A 26,048-nucleotide genomic window follows, 5' to 3' on the forward strand; every position below is an offset into this window, starting at 1 on the left:
TGATTTGGTTTTTACAGAATTTATTTAATTTTCTATATTTATTTAATGCTTCATCACTACCTACTTGCTGTAGTTCTCTAAATGCTTTCTTTTTGTACTTATTGCGCCCCTTACAGCTCTATTTAGCAATAGTGGTTTCCTCCTATTTCTAGCATGTTTATTCCCATAGGGTATATATTGTGCACAGGTCCTATTCAGGATGCTAATAAATGTCTCCCATTTGCTTTGTGTAGCTTTATGTCTCAGGATATCGTCCCAGTTTATTGCACTAAGATCATCTCTCAACTGTTGGAAATTTGCCTTCCTGAAGTTTAGTGTCCTTGTAACCCCTCTGCTACACATATTAAAGGTTACATGAAAACGTATTATTTTGTGATCACTATTACCTAAGTGACCCCCAACTCGTATATTTGATATGTGGTCTGGCCTATTGGTTAATATTAGGTCTAGCAGTGCCCCCCTTCTTGTTGGGTCCTGAACCAGTTGTGAAAGGTAATTGGCTCTCATATGTGGCAAAAAGCTATTATCTTAGCTTGATCTACATGTTTCTGTTCCCCAATGTATTTCAGGGTAGTTGAAGTCCCCCATAATAATAACTTCTCCTTGAGTTGCTGCTTCATCTATTTGCTTTATAAGGATATTTGCTTTATAAGGATATTCTCCGCTACTTCCATTATTTTTGGAGACTTATAACAAACCCCTAACAGTAATTTATTATTTTTTCCCCTTCCCCTTATCTCCACCCACAGGGACTCTACATTTTCATTAGATTCACATATATTCCCACGCAAGACGGGTTTTAAGGATGATTTTACATATAAACACCCCCCCCCCCTCGCTTGTTTGTACGGTCATTTCTGAACAGACTATAGCCCTGTAAATTGGTGACTTGCTTCCATTATACCTTTTCTCTGATTGCTCCTCACCTGGTTTTGGCTCCCACTCCTGAGAAAAAATACTGACCGATTACCGACCAAATACTGAGAGTGGGGCTGTAGCCTAATACTGTCCATACACACAAGAATATAACTACTATAATACTGCCCCCTATGTACCAGAATATAACTACTATAATACTGCTCCTATGTACAAGAATATAACTACTATAATACTGCCCCTATATACAAGAATATAACTACTATAATACTGCTCATATGTACAAGAATATAACTACTATAATACTGCCCCTATGTACAAGAATATAACTACTATAATACTGCTCCTATGTACAAGAATATAACTACTATAATACTGCTCCCTATGTACAAGAATATAACTACTATAATACTGCCCCCTATGTACAAGAATATAACTACTATAATACTGCCCCCTATGTACAAGAATATAACTACTATAATACTGCCCCCTATGTACAAGAATATAACTACTATAATACTGCTCCTATGTACAAGAATATAACTACTATAATACTGCTCCTATGTACAAGAATATAACTACTATAATACTGCCCCCTATGTACAAGAATATAACTACTATAATACTGCCCCTATATACAAGAATATAACTACTATAATACTGCTCCTATGTACAAGAATATAACTACTATAATACTGCTCCTATGTACAAGAATATAACTACTATAATACTGCTCCTATGTACAAGAATATAACTACCATAATACTGCCCCCTATGTACAAGAATATAACTACTATAATACTGCCCCCTATGTACAAGAATATAACTACTATAATACTGCTCCTATGTACAAGAATATAACTACTATAATACTGCTCCTATGTACAAGAATATAACTACTATAATACTGCTCCTATGTACAAGAATATAACTACTATAATACTGCTCCTATGTACAAGAATATAGCTACTATAATACTGCTCCCTATGTACAAGAATATAACTACTATAATACTGCTCCCTATGTACAAGAATATAACTACTATAATACTGCTCCCTATGTACAAGAATATAACTACTATAATACTACCCCTATATACAAGAATATAACTACTATAATACTGCTCCTGTGTATAAGAATATAACTACTATAATACTGCTCCTATGTACAAGATTATAACTACTATAATACTGCTCCTATGTACAAGAATATAACTGCTATAATACTGCCCCCTATGTACAAGAATATAACTACTATAATACTGTCCCCTATGTACAAGAATATAACTACTATAATACTGTCCCCTATGTACAAGAATATAACTACTATAATACTGCTCCTATGTACAAGAATATAACTACTATAATACTGCTCCTATGTACAAGAATATAACTACTATAATACTGCTCCTATGTACAAGAATATAACTACTATAATACTGCTCCTATGTACAAGAATATAGCTACTATAATACTGCTCCCTATGTACAAGAATATAACTACTATAATACTGCTCCCTATGTACAAGAATATAACTACTATAATACTGCTCCCTATGTACAAGAATATAACTACTATAATACTACCCCTATATACAAGAATATAACTACTATAATACTGCTCCTGTGTATAAGAATATAACTACTATAATACTGCTCCTATGTACAAGAATATAACTACTATAATACTGCTCCTATGTACAAGAATATAACTGCTATAATACTGCCCCCTATGTACAAGAATATAACTACTATAATACTGTCCCCTATGTACAAGAATATAACTACTATAATACTGTCCCCTATGTACAAGAATATAACTACTATAATACTGCTCCTATGTACAAGAATATAACTACTATAATACTGCTCCTATGTACAAGAATATAACTACTATAATACTGCTCCTATGTACACGAAAATAACTACTATAATACTGCCCCCTATGTACAAGAATATAACTACGATAATACTGCTCCTATGTACAAGAATATAACTACTATAATACTGCCCCTATGTACAAGAATATAACTACTATAATATTGCCCCCTTTGTACAAGAATATAACTACTATAATACTGCTCCTATGTATAAGAATATAACTACTATAATACTGCCCCTATGTACAAGAATATAACTACTATAATACCGCCCCCTATGTACAAGAATATAACTACTATAATACTGCCCCCTATGTATACTCTTGCTAAGTGCAGTGCAGGATTTCGGACGTTACCTTCTCGTTCTCTGTGCTGATCTGGATGGCATTGGGGATGAGACGAGCCGTTTTCTCTTTGGTCATGGAGGTGACCTCTCGGAGCAGTATACATATCTGCAGGGAGACATATTTCAGTGTCAGGATAACACCAGTGAACTAACTGTATAGTCAGAAAAACTGCTGAAAAGTTTGGTAATCCAAAATGGACTCCAAATATAGCTCCTCCACAGTGATCTGTTGGGGAGACCAGGAAATGTGCAGTTTCTTTACAGCGTCCCGACAATAATCCATTTGTCCCACGAAGAACCCAACTCAGCTACTTCTGGATGCATCGCTGAGCAGTGTAATGATGCGACCGCTCAGCCGTGCATCCAGGAGACACTGAGCTGACCGTGGGAACCGCTGCCTGTGACCGGCGGTAACCTCAGCGACGTCACCGCCGGTCACATTCAGCCGCGTTCTCATGCTCTGAACCGCTCAGGGTCTTCTGGATGCACGGCTGAGCGGTCGCATCATGCCACTGCTCAGCGATGCATCCAGAAGTAGCTGAGTTGGGCTCTTCGTGGGACAAATGGATTATTGTCGGACAGGTGAGGAATAATGTGTTTTTTTTATTATTATTTTGAAAATAATAAATGGGTAAATGAGGGTGGGGAGTGGTTATTTCAAATAAAGGACTTTACTCTGTGTCTTTATTACATTTGACTATGGGGCTAGTAATGGGGGTGTCTTAAAGACGCCTCTCCATTACTAACCCCTGGGCTTGATGTCAGCTGCCAATACAAGTCTGACATAAACCCCAACCCTATTACCCCACTGCCACCGCACCAGGGCAAGTGGGAAGAGCCGAGGCTAAGGGCCAGATTTGGCGCATCTTATGGATGCGCCATTTCTGGGGCGGCTGATGTTCTTAGTCTGGGAAGGGGGCCAATATCCATGGCCCATTCCGAGGTTATTAATATCAGCTCACAGCTGTCTGTTTAGTCTTTGCTGGTTAGTAATTTTAGAGGGACCCCACGTAATTTTTTTTCTGGGGTCCACCTTTTACTAACCAGTAAAGGCTAAGCAAACAGGTGTGAGCTGATATTGATAGTCTGGGAACCTGGCTATTGGCCCCTTTCCCAGAATATTAACAACAGCTCCCAAGGACGTGTGAAGGAGGCCTAAGGCAAGGACGTGCCCGGGCCGCGAGAGAGGGACAGATTGTAGACTTTCTACCGTTGCTAATAGATTAAAGTGGTATAGGGGAACCCTCCAAAATGTCCCCTCTCAAGCCCATACCTCCGCCCCCCTTGTTGACCCTGGTGTGGCCATTATAAACACTGTGGCGGACCTGTGGGTACGCTGTGCTTCCTTCTTGGGTTGGCCGTTCTCGCCCCCCACACAACCATTGTACATAAATACTGGTCACATGGGGGCGGTTTTTACCGAAGTTTCCCATCGGAAGATGTTGCTATGAAAGCAGATCCAGTTCTCGGAGAGGTAGAGGCGTCCTTGGAGCAGGATGTCCTTCTGTAGGGCACAGGCGTAATCTGGAAGTAAATGCGGACAGTTTATATCTACAGAGGTCACCAGTGTGATCCGCACCTCATCCTCACACCTCTGCCCTAGGGTGGCGCTATGGAGCACTGTGACTGAGGGATTCAGGGGGCGGCCGCCCCAGCTACGTATGGAGAGAATATCCACTGTACATCATGTTCTGGGGCTTTACTACTTCTAATAAAGAATTCGGAGGACAATATTATACATTAGGCGGCATCTCTGCACCATCATCCATGTGCACAGGTCTCTGCACCATCATCCATGTGCACAGGTCTCTGCACCATCATCCATGTGCACAGGTCTCTGCACCATCATACATGTGCACAGGTCCCTGCACCATCATACATGTGCACAGGTCCCTGCACCATCATACATGTGCACAGGTCTCTGCCCCGTCATAAATGCGGACAGGTCTCTGCACCATCATACATGCGGACAGGTCTCTACCCCGTCATACATGCGGACAGGTCTCTGCCCCGTCATACATGCGCACAGGTCTCTGCACCATCATACATGAGCACAGGTCTCTGCACCATCATACATGTGCACAGGTCTCTGCCCCGTCATAAATGCGGACAGGTCTCTGCACCATCATACATGCGGACAGGTCTCTGCCCCGTCATACATGCGCACAGGTCTCTGCACCATCATACATGAGCACAGGTCTCTGCACCATCATACATGCGCACAGGTCTCTGCCCCGTCATACATGCGCACAGGTCTCTGCACCATCATACATGAGCACAGGTCTCTGCACCATCATACATGTACACGGGTCTCTGCACCGTCATACGTGTGCACGGGTCACTGCACAGTCATACATGTACACAGGTCTCTGCACCATCATACATGTGCACAGGTCTCTGCACCATCATACATGTGCACGGGTCACTGCACCGTCATACATGTGCACAGGTCTCTGCACCATCATACATGTGCACAGGTCTCTGCCCCGTCATAAATGCGGACAGGTCTCTGCACCATCATACATGCGGACAGGTCTCTGCCCCGTCATACATGCGCACAGGTCTCTGCACCATCATACATGAGCACAGGTCTCTGCACCATCATACATGTACACGGGTCTCTGCACCGTCATACGTGTGCACGGGTCACTGCACAGTCATACATGTACACAGGTCTCTGCACCATCATACATGTGCACAGGTCACTGTACCATCATACACGTGCACAGGTCACTGCACCGTCATACGTGTTCACGGGTCTCTGCACCGTCATACATGTGCACGGGTCACTGCACCGTCATACATGTTCACGGGTCTCTGCACCGTCATACATGTTCACGGGTCTCTGCACCGTCATACATGCGGACAGGTCTCTGCACCATCATACATGTGCACGGGTCACTGCACCGTCATACATGTTCACGGGTCACTGCACCGTCATACATGCGGACAGGTCTCTGCACCATCATACATGCGGACAGGTCTCTGCACCATCATACATGCGCACAGGTCTCTGCACCATCATACATGCGCACAGGTCTCTGCACCATCATACATGTGCACAGGTCTCTGCACCATCATACATGTACACAGGTCTCTGCACCATCATAAATGTACACAGGTCTCCGCACCATCATACATGCGCACAGGTCTCTGCACCATCATAAATGTACACAGGTCTCTGCACCATCATACATGCGCACAGGTCTCTGCACCATCATACATGCGGACAGGTCTCTGTCCCATCATACATGCGCACCGGTCTCTGCACCATCATACAATCGGACAGGTCTCTGCACTATCATACATGTGCACAGGTCTCTGCACCGTCATACATGTGCACGGGTCACTGCACCGTCATACATGTTCACGGGTCACTGCACCATCATACATGTACACATGACCATCATACACATGTGGTCACAGGTCTCACCCACCTACTATGAGTTTCTCGCTCTCTGGTAAGTCCTTGAACAGTCGGCGAAACTCTTCACTCCTCTGCTTGTAGGTTGAGCTGGAGACCTGGGGGAGATGATAGATCCACAGTCAGCGGTGATATCCGCGGCCTCAGGCCCTGCATCCGGCGACCACACAGGGTACAAGGTGATGGGGCGAATGCTTCCTACCCTGGAGACCCCTTTATTCTGTATATTACAAGGAGTGTACACAAGAATGTTTCCATTCACTGACCGCATTCAGTCATCTTGAAAATGAGCAACTTCAACAAAAATGGGCTGACTGGTGGAAGACACTAAATGTCAGGTGTCACAGAGAAAAATTAAAATCCATAAGACCCCTCCAGGAGGGAGGACCAGCCGACACTTCAAACTCATTTTGAAGTAGGCCTCACATTGAACATTTGGGGAAGGGAAAGATAGGCTAATTAAAACAACCTTTGAAGCAGAGACCTCCTGCAGTGGCCAGGTAATTAAATAGGAAGGATCTTCCCTGGGAACCAGATACCAAAATGAGATCTGTTTACGAAAGGGAGGAGAACTATGGTTTCCCAGGAAAGGGCTTCCTATGATGAAAAAAAGATGAACAATTGCAGCTACACAGCCCGTCTCCGGTGTCCAGATGGGAATATTGGGGTTTGCATAGATTCGATAAGTATGGGAGATACTCTCGGCATCGTAGCGAAGAGACTGACGTGATGCATGCACTCACATCGCCGTGGGGCCACTGGAATGCCTCCAGCTTAATAACAGTCCAATAGCTGATGCTATACAGGTCATGTTTTATCCCTATGTAACGGTAAAATCACTCTAAAAAATATGATGTCAATATCTAACGCCTGGGACTTTCAGGGGCGAAGATATCCTGTAAGTTGGGGATCTCATAAAATTCTAACAGGCACTGCATATCCCAGAAACAAACCCCACGTGAGGCCACGAAGGGGAGGTATGTGGGCGCAGCATTGAGCTAATAAAAATGAAAGTTTGGGTTTCTGTCTTTGTCAGTCCTTGGAAGACATAGTTCTCTTTGGGTTCGGACCATTTTCCTAATCGCAGTGCCTCCCTCCGCTAAGCTCTGAGCCATTTCTGTCACATCAGGTTTAGTAAGTTTCTTTTGTTATCCCTTTTTATTTTATGTAATTGTATATATTGTATATTTTTGTTCCCATTCTGTAACATCTTTGTATATATTTTATAAACACCGCCTATCTTTTCGGATTAAATATATAACATTTAATAGCTCTGTTCCTCTTGCTCTGTAAACCATACCCCAAAGCCATATGCTACCTGTAACGGGTGTCCAATAGGCCTGTATAAAGGACTGATGGTGGCAGCTAGTAGTGGTTCCTTTTTTTGTAATTGTGGAACTGGCAGTGACCGTACCGGGGTTATATATATATATTCCATAAGTTGGAATTGGAAGTGTATATACCATACGCTCACTGTGAGTGCACCAATAACAGGCCTAGTAGTGGAAACAGACGCAGCCTCGTTCATCACTCGTCAGACAATTGTGTAATTTGCCTGACGATTGGAGGCAGCGGAGTTGACAACTGGTGGCAGGGGAGGAATCTGTGTGATCTTTCTGGTGTCATCTGTGACATAGTGGTAACAGTGGTGGGATCTGCGTACCTATGACATCAGGAATCCATTTAACACACGTTCACACCAAGTCCTGCAAAGCTCTGTTCCCTAATAGACCCAAGTGGATATTATCCCCCCGACATCCAAATGCCCCAATAGGGCAGATGATCAGGAACTGTCCAGGTAGGAGAACATTAGAGATATACAACAAAGGACAGTGCCACCCGGAGGAGGATTTATGTATTACGCCACATACTTATCATGTAGGTTTATGGAGCTGGTGATCATATGCCGCTTATACAGGAAGCACTCCGGCCATACAAGAATAATACGGGAGCGCTGTATGTGCCATGCTGAACCACAGACAGTGAGTAACACCGAGTGTCTGGTGACGATAGCGCAGAGCATCGCAGCTATGATAGAAAGGTGTATGGACACGCAGAGAATCACAGCTGTGATAGAAAGGAGTCAGGACACACAGAGCATCGCAGCTGTGATAGAAAGGTGTCAGGACATACAGAGCATCGCAGCTATGATAGAAAGGTGTCAGGACACTCAAAGCATCGCAGCTATGATAGAAAGGAGTCAGGACACTCAGAGCATAACAGCTATGATAGAAAGGAGTCAGGAGACGCAGAAAATCACAGCTATGATAGAAAGGAGTCAGGACACACAGAGCATCGCAACTATGATAGAAAGGAGTCAGGACACACAGAGCATCGCAACTATGATAAAAAGAAGTCAGGACACTCAGAGCATCACAGCTATGATAGAAAGGAGTCAGGACACTCAGAGCATCGCAGCTATGATAGAAAGGAGTCAGGACACACAGAGCATCGCAACTATGATAGAAAGGAGTCAGGACACACAGAGCATCGCAACTATGATAGAAAGAAGTCAGGACACTCAGAGCATCACAGCTATGATAGAAAGGAGTCAGGACACTCAGAGCATCGCAGCTATGATAGAAAGGAGTCAGGACACTCAGAGCATCACAGCTATGATAGAAAGGAGTCAGGACACACAGAGCATCGCAGCTATGATAGAAAGGAGTCAGGACACTCAGAGCATCGCAGCTATGATAGAAAGATGTCAGGACACTCAGAGCATCGCAGCTATGATAGAAAGGAGTCAGGACACACATAGCATCGCAACTATGATAGAAAGAAGTCAGGACACTCAGAGCATCACAGCTATGATAGAAAGGAGTCAGGACACTCAGAGCTATTATAGAAAAGAGTCAGGACACTCAGAGCATTGCAGCTATAATAGAAAGGTGTCAGGACAAGCAGCTATGATAGAAAGGAGTCAGGACACACAGAGCATCGCACCTATGATGGAAAGGTGTCAGGACACACAGAGAATCGCAGCTATGATAGAAAGGAGTCAGTACACACAGAGCATCGCAGCTATGATAGAAAGGAGTCAGGACACTCAGAGCATCGCAGCTATGATAGAAAGGAGTCAGGACACACAGAGCATCGCAGCTATGATAGAAAGGAGTCGGGACACACAGAGCATCACAGCTATGATAGAAAGGAGTCAGGACACTCAGAGCATTGCAGCTATGATAGAAAGATGTCAGGACACTCAGAGCATCGCAGCTATGATAGAAAGGAGTCAGGACACTCAGAGCATCGCAGCTATGATAGAAAGGAGTCAGGACACTCAGAGCATCGTAGCTATGATAGAAAGGAGTCAGGACACTCAGAGCATAACAGCTATGATAGAAAGGAGTCAGGAGATGCAGAACATCACAGCTATGATAGAAAGGAGTCAGGACACACAGAGCATCGCAGCTATGATAGAAAGGAGTCAGGACACTCAGAGCATCGCAGCTATGATAGAAAGGAGTCAGGACACTCAGAGCATCACAGCTATGATAGAAAGGAGTCAGGACACTCAGAGCATAACAGCTATGATAGAAAGGAGTCAGGAGATGCAGAACATCACAGCTATGATAGAAAGGAGTCAGGACACACACAGCATCGCAGCTATGATAGAAAGAAGTCAGGACACTCAGAGCATTGCAGCTATAATAGAAAGGAGTCAGGACACTCAGAGCATCGCAGCTATGATAGAAAGGAGTCAGGACACTCAGAGCATCGCAGCTATGATAGAAAAGAGTCAGGACACTCAGAGCATCACAGATATGATAGAAAGGTGTCAGGACACTCAGAGCATCGCAGCTAAGATAGAAAGGAGTCAGGACACTCAGAGCATCGCAGCTATGATAGAAAGGAGTCAGGACACTCAGAGCATCGCAGCTATGATAGAAAAGAGTCAGGACACTCAGAGCATCGCAGTTATGATAGAAAGGAGTCAGGACACTTAGAGCATCGCAGCTATGATAGAAAGGAGTCAGGACAAGCAGCTATGATAGAAAAGAGTCAGGCACTCAGAGTATCGCAGCTATTATAGAAAAGAGTCAGGACAAGCAGCTATGATAGAAAGGAGTCAGGACACACAGAGCATCGCACCTATGATGGAAAGGTGTCAGGACACACAGAGAATCGCAGCTATGATAGAAAGGAGTCAGGACATGCAGAGCAACGCAGCTATGTTAGAAAGGAGTCAGGAAATACAGAGCATCAAAGCTATGATAGAAAGGTGTCAGGACACCAGAGCATCGCCGCTATGATAGAAGGCAGGAAATGCAGAGCATCGCAGCTATTATAGAAAGGTGTCAGGACAAGCAGAGCATCACAGCTATCGTAGAAAGGTGTCTGGACAAGCAGAGCATCGCAGCTATGATAGAAAGGTGTCAGGACATGCAGAGCATCACAGCTATGATAGAAAGGAGTCTGGACACACAGAGCATCACAGCTATGATAGATAGGTGTCAGGACATGCAGAGAATCGCAGCTATGATTGAAAGCAGGAAATGCAGAGCATCGCAGCTATTATAGAAAGGTGTCAGGACACACAGAGAATCGCAGCTATGATAGAAAACGGTCAGGACACGCAGAGTATCGCAACTATAATGGAAAGGGGTCAGGACACACAGAGCATCACAGCTATGATAGAAAGGAGTCAGGACATGCAGGAACAATTCCAAGATTGGGGTTCTTGATCCCCGAGAATGAAGCTTTACCACCCCGTCTGAAATAGAAAAGGTAAAGCGAATGCCCTTGTGTATTCAAGGCATCAACCCAAAAGATGTACACAAGTGGCAACCTCTCCGAGTGCAGGGAAAGGGTTAACCTGAACGTGGAAACATCGTTTTGGAAAGATCCACGATTCCGCAGGGAACATTTGCTGCAGGGTTTTATGAGTAATCTGCAGAGCAGAACAACCTTAGACAATAAGACATAAAACGTTACCGTAGTTGGGGGGCGGCACAATGTATTTTATGTCACATGAAATAATAATATGGGTGCGGTGCAGGACAAGCCAATCCACCAGCACAGGCGCCACTGACGTCACTGCTAATCTGAGCCCCTCGTCCTGTGCCAGCAGATCTGCAATATACCCCCAATGTCAGCTGCCAGTCCATCCACGTGGCTCAGCGGCATCCCGGAAACACGGCACCGTATAGTTATATTATTGGGGGGTACTACAGCCCCGGTCATGAAGGCTGGTGTTTCCTTTGCTAGCGGCGTGCAGGAGTAAGACGCACCCGATCCATTAAGAGGAAACGCCAGCTAATGAGTTTGGCGCATCTTATCCGTGCCGCGCACCTCCGAGTTGGGGACTGGAGTAATATTTCTGGCATAAGAAACGCTGACACTTTCCATAAGTTTGAAGGGCGAGCATACCTACGCCCTGCTCCCTCCAGAGCCCCACCTTGTCCCACCACATTTTGATGGAGCAGCTTGAAATTGGCAAAAATCACAACATTTTTGCACAATTTTGCAACTATTCAAAGCATTTAACGGCAGTTTTCTGGTGTAAACACCTTGATGTATCGGCTCTTATGTTTGTATTATTTGAGCAGTGTATGGCTGCATTATATGAGCAGTGTATGACTATTATATGAGCACTGTATGACTGTATTATATGAGCATTGTATGACTGTATTATATGGGCACTGTATGACTGTATTATATGAGCACTGTATGACTGTATTATATGGGCACTGTATGACTGTATTATATGAGCACTGTATGACTGTATTATATGGGCATTGTATGACTGTATTATATGGGCACTGTATGACTGTATTATATGAGCACTGTATGACTGTATTATATGAGCATTGTATGACTGTATTATATGGGCACTGTATGACTGTATTATATGAGCACTGTATGACTGTATTATATGAGCACTGTATGGCTGTATTATATGAGCACTGTATGACTATATTATATGAGCACTGTATGACTGTAGTATATGGGCACTGTATGGCTGTATTATATGAGCACTGTATGACTGTATTATATGAGCACTGTATGACTGTATTATATGAGCACTGTATGGCTGTATTATATGAGCACTGTATGACTGTGTTATATGAGCATTGTATGACTGTATTATATGAGCACTGTATGGTTGTATTATATGGGCACTGTATGACTGTATTATATGAGCACTGTATGGTTGTATTATATGGGCATTGTATGACTGTATTATTTGGCACTGTATGACTGTATTATATGGGCATTGTATGACTGTATTATATGAGCACTGTATGACTGTATTATATGGGCATTGTATGACTGTATTATAAGAGCACTGTATGACTGTATTATATGGGCATTGTATGACTGTATTATATGAGCACTGTATGACTGTATTATATGGGCATTGTATGACTGTATTATATGAGCACTGTATGACTGTATTATATGGGCATTGTATGATTATATTATATGGGCACTGTATGACTGTATTATATGAGCACTGTATGACAGTATTATATGGGCACTGTATGACTGTGTTATATGAGCATTGTATGACTGTGTTATATTAGCATTGTATGACTGTATTATATGGGCACTGTATGACTGTATTATATGAGCATTGTATGACTGTATTATATGGGCACTGTATGACTGTATTATATGAGCATTGTATGACTGTATTATATGGGCATTGTATGACTGTATTATATGAGCACTGTATGACTGTATTATATGGGCATTGTATGACTGTATTATATGAGCACTGTATGACTGTATTATATGGGCATTGTATGATTATATTATATGGGCATTGTATGACTGTATTATATGGGCATTGTATGACTGTATGATATGAGCACTGTATGACTGTATTATATGGGCATTGTATGATTATATTATATGGGCATTGTATGACTGTATTATATGGGCATTGTATGACTGTATGATATGAGCACTGTATGACTGTGTTATATGAGCATTGTATGACTGCATTATATGAGCACTGTATGACTGTATTATATGGGCATTGCATGACTGTATTATATGAGCACTGTATGACTGTATTATATGGGCATTGTATGATTATATTATATGGGCACTGTTTGACTGTATTATATGAGCACTGTATGACTGTATTATATGAGCACTGTATGACTGTGTTATATGGGCACTGTATGACTGTATTATATGAGCACTGCATGACTGTATTATATGGGCACTGTATGACTGTATTATATGCGCATTGTATGACTGTATTATATGAGCACTGTATGACTGTATTATATGAGCACTGTATGGCTGTATTATATGAGCACTGTATGACTGTATTATACGAGCACTGTATGACTGTATTATATGGGCACTGTATGACTGTGTTATATGAGCATTGTATGACTGTATTATATGAGCACTGTATGACTGTATTATATGGGCACTGTATGACTGTATTATATGAGCACTGTATGACTGTATTATATGGGCATTGTATGACTATTATAAGAGCACTGTATGACTGTATTATATGGGCATTGTATGACTGTATTATATGAGCACTGTATGACTATTATATGGGCATTGTATGATTATATTATATGGGCACTGTATGACTGCATTATATGGGCATTGTATGACTGTATTATATGAGCACTGTATGACTGTATTATATGGGCATTGTATGATTATATTATATGGGCACTGTATGACTGTATTATATGAGCACTGTATGACAGTATTATATGGGCACTGTATGACTGTGTTATATGAGCATTGTATGACTGTGTTATATGAGCACTGTATGACTGTATTATATGAGCACTGTATGACTGTATTATATGGGCACTGTATGACTGTATTATATGAGCATTGTATGACTGTATTATATGGGCACTGTATGACTGTATTATATGAGCATTGTATGACTGTATTACATGGGCATTGTATGACTGTATTATATGAGCACTGTATGACTGTATTATATGGGCACTGTATGACTGTATTATATGAGCACTGTATGACTGTATTATATGGGCACTGTATGACTGTATTATATGGGCATTGTATGATTATATTATATGAGCACTGTATGACTGCATTATATGGGCATTGTATGACTGTATTATATGAGCACTGTATGACTGTATTATATGGGCATTGTATGATTATATTATATGGGCACTGTATGACTGTATTATATGAGCACTGTATGACAGTATTATATGGGCACTGTATGACTGTGTTATATGAGCATTGTATGACTGTGTTATATGAGCACTGTATGACTGTATTATATGAGCACTGTATGACTGTATTATATGGGCACTGTATGACTGTATTATATGAGCATTGTATGACTGTATTATATGGGCACTGTATGACTGTATTATATGAGCATTGTATGACTGTATTGCATGGGCATTGTATGACTGTATTATATGAGCACTGTATGACTGTATTATATGGGCACTGTATGACTGTATTATATGAGCACTGTATGACTGTATTATATGGGCATTGTATGATTGTATTATATGGGCATTGTATAACTGTATTATATGGGCATTGTATGACTGTATTATATGAGCACTGTATGACTGTGTTATATGAGCATTGTATGACTGCGTTATATGAGCATTGTATGACTGTATTATATGAGCATTGTATGACTGTATTATATGGGCATTGTATGACTGTATTATATGAGCACTGTATGACTGTATTATATGGGCATTGTATGATTATATTATATGGACACTGTATGACTGTATTATATGAGCACTGTATGACTGTATTATATGAGCACTGTATGACTGTGTTATATGGGCATTGTATGACTGTATTATATGAGCACTGTATGACTGTATTATATGGGCACTGTACGACTGTATTATATGGGCATTGTATGACTGTATTATATGCGCATTGTATGACTGTATTATATGAGCACTGTATGACTGTATTATATGCGCATTGTATGACTGTATTATATGCGCATTGTATGACTGTATTATATGGGCACTGTATGACTGTATTTGGGCCCTGTATGACTGTATTATATGGGCACTGTATGACTGTATTATATGAGCACTGTATGACTGTATTATATGGGCACTGTATGACTGTATTATATGCGCATTGTATGACTGTATTATATGCGCATTGTATGACTGTATTATATGAGCATTGTATGACTGTATTATATGGGCACTGTATGACTGTATTATATGGGCACTGTATGACTGTATTATATGAGCACTGTATGACTGTATTATATGGGCATTGTATGACTGTATTATATGGGCACTGTATGACTGTATTATATGGGCATTGTATGACTGTATTATATGAGCACTGTATGACTGTGTTATATGGGTATTGTATGACTGTATTATATGGGCACTGTATGACTGCATTATATGGGCACTGTATGACTGCATTATATGGGCACTGTATGACTGTATTATATGAGCACTGTATTATATGGGCACTGTATGACTGCGCTATATGGGCACTGTATTATATGGGCACTGTATGATTATTATATGAGCACTGTATGACTGAATTATTTGGACATTGTATGACTGTATTATATGGGCAGTTTATGACTGTTTTATAAGATCACTGTGTGATGTGATTCTATTACTTGGGCGCTGTATGACTGTATTATTCTAGCACCTTATGGCAGTATTATTTGTCCAGGCATGCATTATTACTTTGCCTTGTTTGGCTACATTACTTGGCCCCTGTGTGCCAGTGTCCTGTTCACACGGTGCAGTGTGGTGTCAGGAGGTGATTGCGGCCCAGCAGCGGGGGGTCACACATCCGGGTGGAGGTCCTCGTGTCCCCGGCTTTCCCTTCTATGAATCGTCCCTCCTGATGCTCCATTACCTGTCATATACTATATAGGCAGCATATAACTTTCTGCGTCCCTGTCTCTGGTCACGTTGCCCCATGTGGAGGAGCGATGTACACAGCCATGGAGGAGGACACCAGCTCCACGCTGGGACTGAAGAATAGAGCTCTGCACAAGAAATGTTCCTCCACAGTCCTTTGTAGGACGCTGAGATCTATGGAGCTGTTTGCTGTCCCCGCTTCTGTACCTGCCTGTGACATAAGTAAATCTATGGTCACGTCTGATTTCCATGCCCTGATCTGTGATTATGACTCCATGTCCTCCTCACTAGAAAGCCCCTTATATCTCGGCTTCCAAGTGTCACATAAAGGGGGGGGATATTAGGGCTAATTGTGATTAAACCATCAGAGCCTTAGTTAAATCCGCCATATAGTGCTCATATAATACCAACGTACTGTACCTAAAAACAGCGGCATACATGAGTCATCTAATCATAGATAGAGCTATACGGGGGGTGCTTGGTAGTGCCTACGGGGGCACATAACACATATGGTGGGTGGGGTCCCAATACAGGGTATGCATTGGGACCCCGGAGCTTCAAATTTCACTTATAACAGTACTGAATATTTAAAGTGTTTGCCAACTTTTGGGGGTGCAACATATTTTTTTTTTTTTACTTCAATTCATGTATTAGGGGCTTACAATCGTTTGTGCAGTTGGGTGTCATTAAAAAAAATGTCACCGTTTGGCCTTTGTTTTGTTCACATTCAACATTGATGTGGTCGGTGGTCATAAATCAGCTGAGAGGAGGTCGAAATATGTGCAAAGTTCCCGTCAGGCCATCAGAACGAGCTCACTGATGGACTCTCACAGAACTCATTCTGGAGCCAGCTATAGACTGTGCAGCACAGAGGCTACAGAAGGCAAACGGGGAACACTGTGGAGGAATCCCAAATGCAAAAGTGATCAAACATGATCCCCAAAGGTGGAATACCCCTTTAAGTGGCGCCCACTTCATCAGGAGCAGCAGCTGACCCTTGGGCTGGGGAACAGGGTGCACACCATGGAATCATCCCTGCTATAATATAAAGCAAAGTATGAGAAAGTGATGGGTAACATCTCGACGGCGCACAGGCCAGAAATAAGAGGAACGAGCACTGACATCTTGTGAGAGGAAAGGAAAAGAGGTCAGGGCCGGCGGAGAACAAGCAGGGGTGCAGGATAATCTCTGCAGGATCTGGGTCCTACCTTTGTCTTACTGTGCAGAGACGGGAGCACGGGCGAGTTGTCATTCAGACAGGAGGAATTTCTTTCTAGGCGTTGGGCTCGAATCTACAAGGCTTCCCCGAGACCAGATTCTAGGAAGGAGCCTCCACGCTGGACGATGTAGGAAAGTCCCACAAGAACGGACCCCCACGGTCCGCAGACCGATGCCCATCAGCAGCCGGCTCGCTGGTTACCAATACCTGCTTGCGCTGCTGCAGCCGGAGGTGTGAATGGCACAGACTGATAGTAAAGCGATTAATTAAAGGGGTTTTTCTGGTTGCACACGGAGAGCGGCTGCAGATTGCCAAATCCTGCCAGGGTGCAACATGCAAAAAACTGCCCGGATTCTCCTCTATTTCCGGCTCCAGCGGGCGGTCACGAGAGCGCAAGGCGAGTGCTGAAGAGCCACTTTTCCTGCTTCTCTCAATGACGAGAATCTGGCAATCGCATACGTCGGGTCACGCCAGCTGGAAGCCGAGGGGATCCTGACAGTTTGCATATTGCTCATCCACAGGATATGGCAATCTGCAGTCACAAAGAGCGACCAAGGGAGCAAGAAAAAAGCAAGAAGTATAGAAGAAGATGAAGCAGGGGGGCAAGATGTGGCCCCCAACAGACCCTACCACCCAGGAATCGGTCACCGCCATCATCATGAAGGCCCAGAGAAGGAGGTCGGCGGCCCACAAGTTACTTACACTGGCCTTCTGCTCCTCATCGGTTCCCCTGGGCTGTTCCAGAGAGGCTATTCTGGGCATGGGACTGTCGTCCGCTGGTCCGTTGGCTAGTACTGGCCTAGGCACAGCTGCCATCATATCCCAGTCTCTGGACCAGCCCCCCTCTTCTTATCCCATCTATTTCACGAGACTGATGGGGGAAAAATAGAAAGTGGTTATTGTGGGGGTGAAGATCTCTCCTGGTAGTAAACAGTTACTATGTCCTTTTAATGACTGCAAGCAGAGATCTTGAAAACTGTGATTAATTTTTGCAAAAACGATCATAAAAATTTGCATTTTATGTCAATGATTTCCTTACAAATACAATAATTATAATTCCCCAGAATTCCTCTAGAATTAGTCACAATCTGGGTGCAATTCCTTGTATTGCCACTAAGTGTCGCTGTTGCTTCAGCTATCTGCTGTAGCTTGCCAGTGCTATGTCACTCATGCAACACTGACACCTACAGATGTAGGGTGGTACTGCAACTTGTAAATATCTATATCTCAACTACAGTTAAAAACAAAAAAAAATAGTCATTAAAGGGTTTGTCTGCTTTGTACAATACCATAACAATAACTTATAAACTTATCACAACATGTATCCAGTTGCTAGGACCCTTTAGGATTAGCTGTAATCAGACAACTAGAGGTAAGTGTTTCATTTCCCTGCAGCGCCCCCACAGGGTAAATGAAGCATTACTCATTGCCCATTCACATTACTGGGTTATGTGTGTAATAGGACAGGGCAGGTCCTCCAGAGCAGGAGTCGCTCTTTACAAATGCTCCCCTCTACCTAATACATAAAGATACCCCGCCCCCCCTTTAATTCTGGACACAAATAAAACCTGAATATTTAAATTAAAAAAATATCATATTATTCCCCCCCATACATATTCAGTATTCTGAAAGTAGCCGCCTGGAATGATGCCACCCAGCACTTTACATTTATCTGCGACCTTCGTGCATTTTTTAATCACGCTTCATAGGTTTTGCAAATTCATTTTTATAAATTTATGTTTGCTGCTAAAAGTTTAATCTAAACCGAGCCTGAAAAAAAAAAAAGTTCAGGAGGTGCAGAGATCATCCACGCCTCTGAACACATAACGGCAAGAACAGAATAGACCAAATCTCTGTCCTTCATGTGTCACAAACATCGATTAATTAGGGGCCCGGGGGGGGGGGGGTAGATTTGTTACTGCTCAGCTCCTCATTAGTAGAAAATAAAGACCCATGTTAAATGGCACAATGAAACGGCACATATGCTCCTTGATTGCTAAAAGGGATGATAACAGGAAGAAAAGTCCCTGAAAATATACAGGAGAAAAGATGATAGTAACAAGCTGTGGTTAAGAGGGGTGATGACATGATGAAAAGTTCATGTATTCCCCTCCTTCTACCTGGCCTTGAGTCAATAGATGCCATCAAGGACAAAGATGACAGGAACAGACTGTGATTGTTAAGGTTGATAACAAAATGAAAAGTTTGGGTATTTGGTAAAAGGTAAGGTCATCAAGGAGAGTTGAAAGTAACACTATGTGATTAGACAGAGGGGTGATAACATGAAGAAAAGCTCTTGTATCCCTACCCTTCATCCTGGTGTCACTAGAGGCTGTACAAAGACGACAGCAACAGGATGTGATAGGTAAGAGGTAAGCTCATCAAGAAGAATTGAAAGTAACACTGTGATTAGACAGAGGGGTGAGAACATGAAGATAAGCTCTTGTATCTCTTCTCTTCACCCTGGTGTGAGCAGAGGCTGTACAGGGTGAGATTGGTAAGAGGTAGGTTCATCGAGAAGAGTTAAAAGTAACACTATGTGATTAGACAGAGGGGTGATAACATGAAAAAAAGTTCCCGTAGCCCTCCCAATTACCCGGGTATTTCCTGAGGCTGTACAGGGGGAGATGACAGCAATAGGATGTGATAGGTAAGAGGTAGGGTCATCAAGAAGAGTTGAAAGTAACACTGTGAATAGACAGAGGGGTGATAACATGAAGAAAAGCTCCTGTATCTCTCCCCTTGACCTGGTGTCATCAGAGGCTGTACAGGGTGTGATAGGTAAGAGGTAGGGTCATCAAGAAGAGTTGAAAGTAACACTGTGAATAGACAGAGGGGTGATAACATGATGAAAAGCTCCTGTATCTATCCCCTTCACCTGGTGTCATCAGAGGCTGTACAGGGTGTGATAGGTAAAAGGTAAGGTCATCAAGAAGTGTTGATAGTAACACTGTGATTAGATACGGGGTGATAACATGAAGAAAACCTCCTGTATCCCTCCCCTTTACCCTGCTATTTTTTTGAGGCTGGAGAGGGGGAGATGACGGTAACAGGATGTGATTGGTGAGAGGTATGATCATCGAGAAGAGTTGAAATTAACACTGTGTGATTAGTTGAAGGGGTGATAACAAAGATGTGGTATAGAAAAGCTCTGGTATACCTCCTGTTTACCGTGGAGGATGAATGTAACAAGATGGGATTGGTGAGAGGGGTGATAACATGAAGAAAAGCTCCTGTATACCTCCCCTTCATACTGGTGTCACCAGAGGCTGTACAGAGGAAGATGACAATAACAGGATGTTATTGGTAGGGTAAGGTCATCAAGAAGAGTTGAAAGTAACATTATGTGATTAGTAGGAGGTGGTGATAACATGTAGAAAAGCCTCTGAATGCCTCCCTTTTACCTTGGAGGATGAATTTACCAGGATGTGATTGGTAAGAGGCGTGGTAGAGTCAATGAGAAGAGTTGAAAGCAAGGGAAGAGTCACATGGCTGTATAAGTCGGAGATCACAACACAATGCTTGGACTGGCCGGCGGCTCTCCCAACCCGAGCGTGACAGCTGCATAGAAATAGCTGCTGTCATGCTTGGTTCAGAAGTGCTGCTGGGCAGTCCGAGCCTTGCATGTCAATCTAGGTCCGATTTATACGGCCATGTGACTCGTCCCTAACGCTATGTGATTAGTAGCAGGGGTGATAACATAAAGAAAAGCTCCTGTGTGCTTCATGTTTACCCTGAAAGATCAATGTAACAGGATGAGATTACAGGATGAGGAGTGATAACATGAAGAAAAGTTCCTATACCCCATTCAGGAGGCCAATGGAAGACAGTACAAGAAAGGAGATGAGCAGTACTCAGTACTACAGAGATGTTTGCGCTCTCACTTTTGCACTTGCACTTTTTTACCCTCTCCCTGATACTGAGCCTGGGGGTAAAGCCCATCACCCCGCTCCCAGACTTCACACCAATGCTGCACGGCCGCTACAGCAGACAGAGCTTTGACCCAGGTATCATGAGAAAGCTAAGATTCTGCTGTTTACAATAAAAAAATACCCGAAATATTGTATAAAGTAATGATGAATTATCAGGAGTCTTTGGCAGCAAAATACGTATTATATAAACATTGAAAGCCACCAAGAACAGATACAATTCAGTAGTGGTCGACTAGGAAGGCCGTCTTTGACCAGTTTTGTGACGTGCCCCCTCTTTGGGCACCTGGTGGGGTTAGGGATCCCCTGCGGATTGGCACTGCCCACCTCTAAAGCCAGAGATGCCATAGAAATCCTCCCTGTCACTGCAGACAAGAACTGACAGGCGATAGATACATTGTTGCAGGAAGATGAATGGTTACATAGTATCCAGGAAGGTTTGTCCTAGGATGTGTGGCACTGAGTCTGGGGAATAGGGGCGACTTCACCGATTTTTGAGGTTTTGTGTGAAATTAGGTCCAAATTTGCCTTTTTTTTTCTCTGTGTTTTTTTGTGTTGTTCCAATAAACACAAAGGAAATAAACCTGTGTATAACAAAACGTGACTAATAGCAAGAATTTTCTGGGAGAAATACTTCACTTTCTGAAACAATTCCAAGGGTGACAGCACTTTTGGCCACAATTGTGTATACAGGAGCATCTCACAAAATTAGAATATCATCAAAAAGTTATTTTCAGTTCTTCAATCCAAAAAGTGAAACTCATATATAGAGTCATTACACACAGAGGGATCTATTATATAGAGTCATTACACACAGAGGGATCTATTATATAGAGTCATTACACACAGAGGGATCTATTATATAGAGCCATTACACGCAGAGGGATCTATTATATAGAGTCATTACACACAGAGGGATCTATTATATAGAGTTATTACACACACAGGGATCTATTATATAGAGTCATTACACACAGAGGGATCTATTATATAGAGTCATTACACACAGGGATCTATTATATAGAGTCATTACACACAGAGGGATCTATTATATAGAGTCATTACACACAGGGATCTATTATATAGAGTCATTACACACAGAGGGATCTATTATATAGAGTCATTACACACAGAGGGATCTATTATATAGAGTCATTACACACAGAGGGATCTATTATATAGAGTCATTACACACAGAGGGATCTATTATATAGAGTCATTACACGCAGAGGGATCTATTATATAGAGTCATTACACACAGAGGGATCTATTATATAGAGTCATTACACACAGAGGGATCTATTACATAGAGTCATTACACACAGAGGGATCTATTCTATAGAGTCATTACACACAGAGGGATCTATTCTATAGAGTCATTACACACAGAGGGATCTATTATATAGAGTCATTACACACAGAGTGATCTATTATATAAAGTCATTACACACAGAGAGATCTATTATATAGAGTCATTACACACAGAGGGATCTATTATATAGAGTCATTACACACAGAGGGATCTATTATATAGAGTCATTATACACAGAGGGATCTATTATATAGAGTCATTACACGCAGAGGGATCTATTATATAGAGTCATTACACACAGAGGGATCTATTATATAGAGTCATTACACAAAGAGGGATCTATTATATAGAGTCATTACACACAGAGGGATCTATTCTATAGAGTCATTACACACAGAGGGATCTATTCTATAGAGTCATTACACACAGAGGGATCTATTATATAGTCATTACACACAGAGTGATCTATTATATAGAGTCATTACACACAGAGAGATCTATTATATAGAGTCATTACACACAGAGGGATCTATTATATAGAGTCATTACACACAGAGGGATCTATTATATAGAGTCATTACACACAGAGGGATCTATTATATAGAGTCATTACACACAGAGGGATCTATTATATAGAGTCATTACACGCAGAGGGATCTATTATATAGAGTCATTACACACAGAGGGATCTATTATATAGAGTCATTACACGCAGAGGGATCTATTATATAGAGTCATTACACACAGAGGGATCTATTATATAGTCATTACACACAGAGGGATCTATTATATAGAGTCATTACACGCAGAGGGATCTATTATATAGAGTCATTACACACAGAGGGATCTATTATATAGAGTCATTACACACAGAGGGATCTATTACATAGAGTCATTACACACAGAGGGATCTATTCTATAGAGTCATTACACACAGAGGGATCTATTCTATAGAGTCATTACACACAGAGGGATCTATTATATAGAGTCATTACACACAGAGTGATCTATTATATAAAGTCATTACACACAGAGAGATCTATTATATAGAGTCATTACACACAGAGGGATCTATTATATAGAGTCATTACACACAGAGGGATCTATTATATAGAGTCATTATACACAGAGGGATCTATTATATAGAGTCATTACACGCAGAGGGATCTATTATATAGAGTCATTACACACAGAGGGATCTATTATATAGAGTCATTACACACAGAGGGATCTATTATATAGAGTCATTACACACAGAGGGATCTATTCTATAGAGTCATTACACACAGAGGGATCTATTCTATAGAGTCATTACACACAGAGGGATCTATTATATAGAGTCATTACACACAGAGTGATCTATTATATAGAGTCATTACACACAGAGAGATCTATTATATAGAGTCATTACACACAGAGGGATCTATTATATAGAGTCATTACACACAGAGGGATCTATTATATAGAGTCATTATACACAGAGGGATCTATTATATAGAGTCATTACACGCAGAGGGATCTATTATATAGAGTCATTACACACAGAGGGATCTATTATATAGAGTCATTACATACAGAGGGATCTATTATATAGAGTCATTACACACAGAGGGACCTATTCTATAGAGTCATTACACACAGAGGGATCTATTCTACAGAGTCATTACACACAGAGGGATCTATTATATAGTCATTACACACAGAGTGATCTATTATAGTCATTACACACAGAGAGATCTATTATATAGAGTCATTACACACAGAGGGATCTATTATATAGAGTCATTACACACAGAGGGGTCTATTATATAGTCATTACACGCAGAGGGATCTATTATAAAGAGTCATTACACACAGATGGATCTATTATATAGAGTCATTACACGCAGAGGGATCTATTATATAAAGTCATTACACACAGAGGGATCTATTATATAGAGTCATTACACAGAGGGATCTATTATATAGAGTCATTACACAGAGGGATCTATTCTATAGAGTCATTACACACAGAGGGATCTATTATATAGAGTCATTACACACAGAGGGATCTATTATATAGAGTCATTACACAGAGGGATCTATTATATAGAGTCATTACACACAGAGGGATCTATTATATAGAGTCATTACACACAGAGGGATCTATTATATAGAGTCATTACACACAGAGCGATCTATTATATAGAGTCATTACACACAGAGTGATCTATTATATAGTCATTACACACAGAGGGATCTATTATATAGAGTCATTACACACAGAGGGATCTATTATATAGAGTCATTACACACAGAGGGATCTATTATATAGAGTCATTACACGCAGAGGGATCTATTATATAGAGTCATTACACACAGAGGGATCTATTATATAGAGTCATTACACACAGAGGGATCTATTACATAGAGTCATTACACACAGAGGGATCTATTCTATAGAGTCATTACACACAGAGGGATCTATTCTATAGAGTCATTACACACAGAGGGATCTATTATATAGAGTCATTACACACAGAGTGATCTATTATATAAAGTCATTACACACAGAGAGATCTATTATATAGAGTCATTACACACAGAGGGATCTATTATATAGAGTCATTACACACAGAGGGATCTATTATATAGAGTCATTATACACAGAGGGATCTATTATATAGAGTCATTACACGCAGAGGGATCTATTATATAGAGTCATTACACACAGAGGGATCTATTATATAGAGTCATTACACACAGAGGGATCTATTCTATAGAATCATTACACACAGAGGGATCTATTCTATAGAGTCATTACACACAGAGGGATCTATTATATAGAGTCATTACACACAGAGTGATCTATTATATAGAGTCATTACACACAGAGAGATCTATTATATAGAGTCATTACACACAGAGGGATCTATTATATAGAGTCATTACACGCAGAGGGATCTATTATATAGAGTCATTATACACAGAGGGATCTATTATATAGAGTCATTACACGCAGAGGGATCTATTATATAGAGTCATTACACACAGAGGGATCTATTATATAGAGTCATTACATACAGAGGGATCTATTATATAGAGTCATTACACACAGAGGGATCTATTCTATAGAGTCATTACACACAGAGGGATCTATTCTACAGAGTCATTACACACAGAGGGATCTATTATATAGAGTCATTACACACAGAGTGATCTATTATATAGAGT

At 41.6% G+C, this 26,048-nt stretch overlaps 1 protein-coding gene across 3 annotated transcripts in view; it reads right to left on the reverse strand.

Annotated features, from left to right (window-relative positions):
• GRAMD1C (GRAM domain containing 1C) overlaps positions 1–26,048 on the reverse strand; it is a 135,757-nt gene that overhangs the window by 72,104 nt on the left and 37,605 nt on the right. Inside the window, exons 2-5 of one of the 3 annotated variants that reach the window (XM_073668631.1) lie at positions 18,297–18,465; positions 6,538–6,622; positions 4,521–4,624; positions 3,111–3,206 (exon numbers count right to left, since the gene is read on the reverse strand). In XM_073668631.1, coding sequence (XP_073524732.1) covers positions 3,111–3,206; positions 4,521–4,624; positions 6,538–6,622; positions 18,297–18,413 — 402 coding nt within the window. In that variant the 5' untranslated portion in view covers positions 18,414–18,465. Of the gene's footprint in view, positions 1–3,110; positions 3,207–4,425; positions 4,625–6,537; positions 6,623–18,296; positions 18,466–26,048 lie in introns of those variants that run through there. The other 2 variants (XM_073668635.1, XM_073668637.1) reach the window with 2 other exon arrangements.

This window comes from Phyllobates terribilis, unplaced genomic scaffold (genome assembly GCF_046119375.1).
Source record: "Phyllobates terribilis strain yellow unplaced genomic scaffold, ASM4611937v1 Scaffold_2__4_contigs__length_985480577, whole genome shotgun sequence".
Lineage (NCBI taxonomy): Eukaryota > Metazoa > Chordata > Amphibia > Anura > Dendrobatidae > Phyllobates > Phyllobates terribilis.